The 8,525-nt window shown below is 42.2% G+C and overlaps 1 protein-coding gene across 1 annotated transcript; it reads left to right on the forward strand.

The window, feature by feature from the left end:
- Positions 1-209: 209 nt before the first annotated feature.
- LOC124281670 (slit homolog 1 protein-like) lies at positions 210-6,170 on the forward strand. The gene is made up of 2 exons (XM_046717609.1): positions 210-283; positions 4,207-6,170. Exon 2 carries the CDS (start codon positions 4,219-4,221, stop codon positions 5,464-5,466), a length of 1,248 nt encoding a protein of 415 aa, XP_046573565.1. The 5' UTR covers positions 210-283; positions 4,207-4,218; the 3' UTR covers positions 5,467-6,170.
- Positions 6,171-8,525: the final 2,355 nt, after the last annotated feature.

Here is an 8,525-nt window from a genome sequence, read left to right on the forward strand (position 1 = left end):
TACCGCCAAGTAGAATAAAATGGTTGTTGCTGAAGGCGTCTGCCACAGACGACCTCCACTGTATCTAGAAATGTAGGAATGGGTGTCCACATTGTCTAGCAGCACAGGGTCACCATAGATTAAGGACAAAGTTTATCATCCCGGGCTTTTAGTGAGTGCCAAGTTTGTGGGATGGTCATGTTTCCGCATTTTCAGTATAGATCTGCCTGTGTTGTATCACTCAAGTACACACACGCTAAAAGTGGTTCAAGACGGCATTCACAGCCAGGCAAGGACTCGTAAGGTAATTATAATAAATATCGTGTATGTTTTACTTGTAACTTTCTGATATTATTACATATTTAACATTATGAATTACAATATTCGTACTTTAAGAAAATCAATAACCACTGTAATGTTTTATAAACTTAAAGTAAAGGGTAATTATGTTGATTTCTGCTATTTTAAAATTGTACTGTTTAATCTTTGATGTTAGAATACTAGTATATCGAACTCCTATCAATGTCCGTGTCCCTAACGCAACTTAAGACGAAAATGGTTGCTTAATTTCCAAATACGAAAGCAAAAGGAATATTTGGATATCCCTGTAAAGAATTAAAATAGCAAGCTTATCGTCATCGTATTGTCGGGTATTTTTGTGCTCACAAACGTTTGACAAAACAAAGAGGAATATTACACACGGACATATATCGGTTCGTGCGTGAACAATTTCATATTTGAAATACATTCGTAATGACATTAATAACTAGCTAAGAACACATTAAAATGAAATATAACACTTCAGTAATGTTTCTACAGAATAGTGAGTGAGTGAGTGTAGTTTTACGCCGAACTCATGATGTCAGTCACTGGGTTAGAACTACTAGATTCCATTAGCTTAAAGGTCACATGCAACGTAAAACACAACTTTGCAGATTCTGATACCTTTCGGTATGGACTTACCGAAACAAAGCGTCAAAAATGCAAATTCAACTTATAAAGTTGAAAAATAACGCGATGAAAAAAACCGCGCGAAATCGGAGTTCAAACGTTTCACTAATTTTCCCCAGACTTTTCTGGGGAAAACGGGTTTCAACAGCTGGGCTGCGCTCATAGCACGTGCGCAGTGAAATAGGTTCGCGCAACTTGGAAGCGGGCTGTCCGGTGAATACTCGGTGAAGGCTTTGGTGTGAGCTATTTTCATAATGTTTTGTTGATATCTCACCGGCGCGAGCTTTTTATATGTTATGACAGTAAATAAACTGTTTATATAACTTCATTTGTCTATTTCACCACACGTTCTTCTTACCGATTCACTTTCTCAGTTCGATACTTAAAAGCAATGTCATTATTTAGCGTTGACACAATTTCTAACTGTGATATAGATATGTCGCTGTCACAGACAAAACTCAATGTCTTGTTTTATTGACACCTGTGTCTGCCTGCCTGTCTGCTAATGACAATATTCAATACACAACTGCGATCACTGACCACATGCAATTTGAACTTAACACCTATCAGGCTATACACCATAAACAAAACGCATTGATTTATGGCCCGAGTTCGGTCTCTGTCACATTAGGTAATTACACGGACAGGCAGGCAGGTGTGATACTTGAACACATGACATGTTATGATGTCTGTTGATTGCAAAATGTTATACACAAAAAAAGGAGCATGTATTTACAAAACCCAACATCTCTATATATACACACACAATGAGCCGTGAAGGCGGCATCTGCTAATGAACCAGACGTTACACTTGAGTGCACACCCACCCGCTCTGACTGGGTTCGGTATCCCGGCTGCTTCGTTTCGAGGGCGGTAAACCCAAGTACAAAATATTGCACTTTTGATTTGCGATTATACGCTTATAATTTTGTTTATTTGTTTTTTCATAATCAGCAATGCATATTATATGTCATGAAGAAGTGATAATTGTGTTTTAATTATGTTTGATTTTTTGGTTGCATGTGACCTTTAAGTTTCGCGGAGAGGAATAAACAAAAAATAGGATGGCTATTTGTTTAACACCGCACTCAGCAATATTCCAGCTATATGGCGGCGGTCTGTAAATAATCGAGTCCGGACCAGACAATCAAGTGATCAACAGCATGAGCATCGATCCACGCAATTGGGATACGATGACATGTGTCAACCATGTCAGTGAGCCTGACAACCCGATCTCGTTAGTCACCTCTTACGACAAGCATGGGTTACTGAAGATCAATTCTAACCCGGATCTTCGCGGGTTCTCTACAGAATGGGAATGACACTGTGTACGAAGATTCGTTCACCGTTGTTATCCCTGTTCGCCATTTTCAAATAATAATAATAATAATAATTTAAGGTTCTACATTTTGTTATTGCATACTCGCGCTCGTGGGTTTAACCAAAGTGGCAACCGTCTGAGACCAGCATTACTTCGGGTTTTCTTCCCACAGTAAGCTCACACACCGAGGTTGAAATGAAATGTTGTTAAAATACTCGTTAAACTCATCTCACTCACTCATCCCACATGGGTACAATGTGTGAAGCCCATTTCTGGTGTCCCCCGCCGTGATATTGATGGAATATTGCTAAAAGCGACATAAAACCATACTCACTCACTCACTCACTCACTACAATTCTACAAACAGTCATGTGGTTTTCGCAACAGCAGATATTTTCTGGTAAATACCAAATAATGTTATAGCTGGCTGAGGTTTTTCCAGACTATTTCTAGTTCCCGATTATATGCATGTGATTCCCACTTGACAGTTTAAGCATCGTCACTTACTCCACAATGGCCGTTTCCTCGTAAATAGTCACACCACTTCCTATACTTAAGACGTTTCGGTTTCAATGTTATAAATATCATATACCATATATGGGATTTCCCACGCCTAGTCATATCCTAAACATGCATCCGAGACTATATAAACATGATGTGAAGGTTCAGATCTCAGATGACTTCAAAAAGTCGTGTGACAGGATCGAGTCTTACGGACAGGGGTGAGCTCAGTTGCACAAGTTACCAGATCAGTTTCCGGTTAGTAACATTTCATACACTCCTCTCCACTTCCGGTCAGAAGCAGTTCATACACTCCTCTTTACTTCCGATCAATACCAATCCGTACATAAATCTCTACCTGGCAGTATTTGTTCGTACGCACTTTCCCCCATTTTCGGCCATTAACAAGTTCATACACTTCGCCCCACGTCCTGTCAGCAGTAGTTTATACACAGCCTTCTCCATTTCCGGTCAGTCCCGGGTGTGACATGTTTTCAAATTCCAGATGCTGGCCCCCACAGACAAACGAATATGTCACATTTGTGAGGCGTCTGTTTCAAGTTTGTGTATGGGAGATCTTCTGATGTCGTCTGTGTGAAATTCTCTAGTGCAGGCCGCGGGATCCATATCTTGTTTACTCACAGTTGTAGGGTAGATTGGGTATTCGGCAATGAGTAAAATGAGTAAAATAACTAAATTATTAATAAATTAACTTGTACATTAATCACTGCAGTACCGTAATGTACACGTAATGTCTGTGTTGAATAACCAATTAAAGTTCTGCAAGCTGACACAGTATATAGGGTATTTCTGTACAACGTTGCTATCATCACTATTTTATAGTGATTTTAATCCATCACACTGATCTTGAAACAAACATATCCAATACACCCCATGCTAACCTATAACATTTGTTACGTCTTCTAGATTTTTTTCACTAATAACATAATTGAACAACTGCTTTTTCTGTAAAATATATTCATTTCAGCCTCTAGATTTTAGTCGTGTAGGTTCCTAAACAAATGCGTATGGGGTCGAAATCCTACAATGGATTATAGTTTAGTAGAGATTTATTATCACTTTTTGAAAACTTGTGTGTAAGAGGCTGAAATAGTTAGTGGGTATTCCAGTGTATGAAATAAGCCAAAAATCCAGCCAGTCATCAGTCAACTTCAAAATCTTACCAGCCGAAAATGGATTTAACCAGACCAAATATGGTGAATTTACTCAGATGTATGGAACATCTAATATTTTTACCAGACCATCGGGCTGGCTAGCTGTAAATTTAGACCGTCCGTCAGAAATCTAGACCGTCTCGGTCGGTCGGACGGGCCTTATTTCATACACTGTACAGTATTCGTATGCATGCCTCATTGGATTATGATGTATGTATTTCATATTTGTCAGGTGTTTTGTCATTTCTGAACCCCAAACCTGTTGTGTATCTGTTTTAGACACACCCAAGGATGGCAACCAGCCTAGGTACCCTTATAACACTAGTCCTCCTCGGTCTGAACGTAATGACAACGACAGCTTGCACAGGATGCGTGTGTTTCGCAGAGTTCGCAACATGCTCCGATATCAACAATCTGTCAACTCTCCCGGCCCACATTAAAACATTGATTGTCAGGGACATCAAAGTGGAATCGCTGCCAAGTTTTGCCTTCAGTCATCTTAAACAACTGACCGAACTTGACATTCAGTCTTCCTACATCGGCGTTGTTCGTAAGAATGCATTTAGTAACATTGACAAACTGGACATGCTGTCCATATCGTCCAGTGACGTATCAGTCGTTGAGAATGGAGCGTTTTACGGCCTGAGAGGCATGTCTTCTCTGGAAATACGTGACACCAGACTCGATAAAATCGAAACGGATTCTTTCTCGAATATCACTGATGTCAGCGAAATTACAGTACAATCATGCAACATTTCAGTTATTGAAACAATGGCGTTTCATAATTTATCCGCTGTCGGCATTTTTCAGTTTTACGAGAACAAAGTTGACGTTATTCAAGCTGATGCGTTTTCAAACTGGAGAAACGTCAAAACAGCCAACGTGAATTCTAATAGATTCGACAGATTCGAGTGTATCTCCGACACATCGTTCGCCGTTGCCTTTTCATTCAACTTCTTCAAGAATTATCTGACATGCGAATGCCACGTAGCTTGGATTCTTACATCACCGTATCTGAAAGACAAGTTATTGTCCAACATGTGCTTTGCTCCAAAGAGTCAAGAAGATTTAAGCATGTCGGTTGTAACGAAGTCCGATCTCAGTTGCCCTGTGGACCCTTCGTCATTACAAATGGGATGCCCTTCTGACGCGGTACTGACGTCACCTCCGGTCATTAATGTGGATACGACAACGTCACGTCACTCACAAATGACGTCCTCATCCATGTATACGTCGCCGACTACATCTACAACCAAACCGCACACTGAGACGACTACGACATATGAGCCCTCGTCAACAGCAAAGACTACAGTTGAGACAGAAGCGCCGGAAGTGACCGACTTCTCACATTTATCATTCATTGGTCCTACAACTTCCGGTGAGACCTCCGGAAATAGTGCGCCTTCCTCAACTGACCAGTCACCATCCAGTGTTTCTCCCAGTAGTTCCGGTCACTCCTCGAGACTGACCAACCCTCAATCGTGTGTCCCAACACTGATGGCTATTGTTACCGTGTTCCTCTGTACTGTCACAGTGTAGACGGATCCTGTATTGGATAGAGCGATGACGTCAGTGCATATTGTGATCAGCCCAGTTAATACATAGAACAATGACCATACATACCCAACACCATATACAAATATGTATGGAGTCTGGCCAGATGTCGCCAGTCACGACGCGCCAGACCATTAACAATGAAAGAAAACGACGTTCCTAATTAGAGAGATGATTTTTTTCTGTTTGGTTTTTATTATCCTCTACATTCGGTGAAAGGGGAAAACACTTTTAGCTCTTATGAATTTTGTTTGCTTGTTGTTAAACGCCGGACTCAGAAATATTCCAGCTAAATGATGGCGGTCTGTAAATAATCGAGTCTGGACCAGACAATCCAGGATCAACGGCTCTTTTGAGACCAGCATAGCTTCTTCAGAAAGAGGCAAAACTGACATTCCTTGAACTAGAAGTAACCGATACCGTCCACATATTCTAGACGAGCGATGATAGGAAACACTTTTAAAGTCACACCTAACATGGAAGCACTTCCATGTCGGCAGTTTGTGATGCTGATGTCTGACACAGGAGTGAGGAACTGTATTCCATGTATAGGATATGCCAATGTATATACATACCAATTATGTGAACAAAGAATTAAACTAACACTGGACTTCCGTAAATTATGTAAATAGTTAGCTGTTTATGTATCATGTTTTGTAAATAAACAAGAAATAAAATGATTATTTTTATTCTTTGTTCTGAAACTGATTCCTCTACGGAGCTGTGGGGTAGCCTGGTGGTTAAAGCGTTCGCTCGTCACGCCGAAGACCCAGGTTCGATTCCCCACATGGGTACAGTGTGTGAAGCCCATTTCTGCTGTCCCCCGTCGTGATATTTCTGGAGTATTGCTAAAAGCGGCGCAAAACTGAACTCACTCTCCCATTCCTATACAAAAGCAGTAACAGCAAATACACAGTTCAATGTTTTCATATCTCCATGGTGTAGTGGTTAGAACGTCCGCCCGGAGAGCGGATTGGAAGGTCGCGGGTTCGATTCCCGGCCGCGTCATACCAAAGACGTTAAAAAGTGGTACTTGTTGGTCCCTGCCTGGCGCTCGGCATTAATGGGTACAACAAGGACTGGTCGGCTCGGAGTCAGTATAATGTGTCTAAGTGGGGTATTCATGCTTCACTGCGGCATGGTATCTTAGTGGGCTAACACTATAAAGCCAGTTTAAGTCTGGGCTAGTACAAGCAGCCACACATACACGCGCATGCACGTCGCCATATGAGCGAAATATTCATAAGTGCGACGTCAAACCCATCTCACCTCACCTTGTTTTATTATGTGAATATCCTGTTTGCTATTTCGAGACAGATAATTGTTGCTAACTGTGGAAGGACGTGCTATGCGGATTTCGGACCTACGGCCCTGCACACCGGACCCGAGGCATGATACAGTGCCGGATGCGGTGCCGGATGCGGTGCCGACTGTAATGTTTACATCAATCCAATCCAACTCCGCCCCCATCCATACAGGTACCAGGATCCCCAGTCTACAAAACCGGATTCGCTTGAACTGGTTTAAAAGTACCAGCGTGCTTTCCTCAAACGTCAAAGTGACACGTCATTTTATAACCGCAACAATGTTCAAAGCGGCGTTAAACCCACTTCACTCACTGTGTCTGGGGGCGGTGGGGTAGCCTAGTGGTTAAAGCGTTGGCTCGTCACACCGAAGACCCGGGTTCGATTCCCCACAAGGGTACAATGTGTGGAGCATATTTCTGGTGTCCCCCGCCGTGTTATTGCTGGAATATTGCTAAAAGCGGCGTAAAACCATATTCACTCAATGTGTCGTATTGTTAAAATAGCATGCACTTCTGGTTATAATTGGTCTCCATATGCATGAACCGATACATTGGAGAGACTTCTAGCGGAAGTGGGTGGTCAGGCTAGTAGTCTTGGTTGATGCATACAACCACATCAAGATTACGTGGGTGCTCATGATGTCAATCACTGGATTGGAATACCTAGATTCGATAAGCTTCAATATGGCGGAGAGGAAAAAACAAACAAATGCGATTTTTTTTTGTTTAACTCAGCAATACCTAAGCTATATGGCGGCGGTCTGTAAATAATCCAGTCTGGACCAGACAATCCAGTGATCAACATTATGAACACCGATCTACGCAAGTGTGATACGATGAACTGTGCGAACCCCGTCGGCAAGCCTGTCCACCCGATCGTTAGTCGCCACTTACGACAAACATGGGTTGCTGAAGACCAGTTCTAACCCGGATCTTAACGGGTCCCAAATGGGATGTGGTGGTGGTGGTGGAATTGGGTTTAACGTCGTGCTTGAGAATATTTCGCGCATATGACGACGTGCATGCGTATGTGTATGTGCGTCTGCTTGTACTAGCCCAGACTGAAGCTGGTTTTATAGTGTTAGCCCACTGAGATACCATGCCGCAGTGAAGCATGAATACCCCACTCAGACACATTATACTGACTCCGAGCCGACCAGTCCTCGTTGTACCCATTAATGCCGAGCGCCAGGCAGGGACCAACAAGTACCATATTTTAACGTCTTTTGGTATGACGCGGTCGGGGATCGAACCCGCGACCTTCCGCTCTCCGGGCGGACGCTCTAACCACTACACCACGGAGGCGGTCCCCAAATGGGATGTATAATGAATGACTGTTTTGTCAGATATTTATAGTTATTTACATGCAGTATTGATGTAAAGTTTGACTTGTGGTTAAGGCATTCCCTCCTCACGCCGGAGATCAGGATTTTATTCTGCATATGGGTAACTGGAAAACCCATTCCTGTATGCTCATCTCGACATATGGGTATTGCTAAATACGGCGTAAAACTAAATCCATTCGTGTGATTATCGACCCACGCCGTCGAGACATGATGATACACAGTAAACGAAGTTGAAATACTTCAAAGGCATTTAGAAGTTGGTGTAGTAATACAAGAGAAATCTTATGGATAACAACTTCTTGATTTATTTTTCACAACGTTTCTGGGCTAGTTCTTGCCCCTTCTTCAGGTGGATAATGGTGATAGTGAACAGTACAGTATATTTATAGATA

The sequence above is a fragment of the Haliotis rubra genome, unplaced genomic scaffold, assembly GCF_003918875.1.
Source record: "Haliotis rubra isolate DU_JTF1 unplaced genomic scaffold, ASM391887v1 Scf287, whole genome shotgun sequence".
Lineage (NCBI taxonomy): Eukaryota > Metazoa > Mollusca > Gastropoda > Lepetellida > Haliotidae > Haliotis > Haliotis rubra.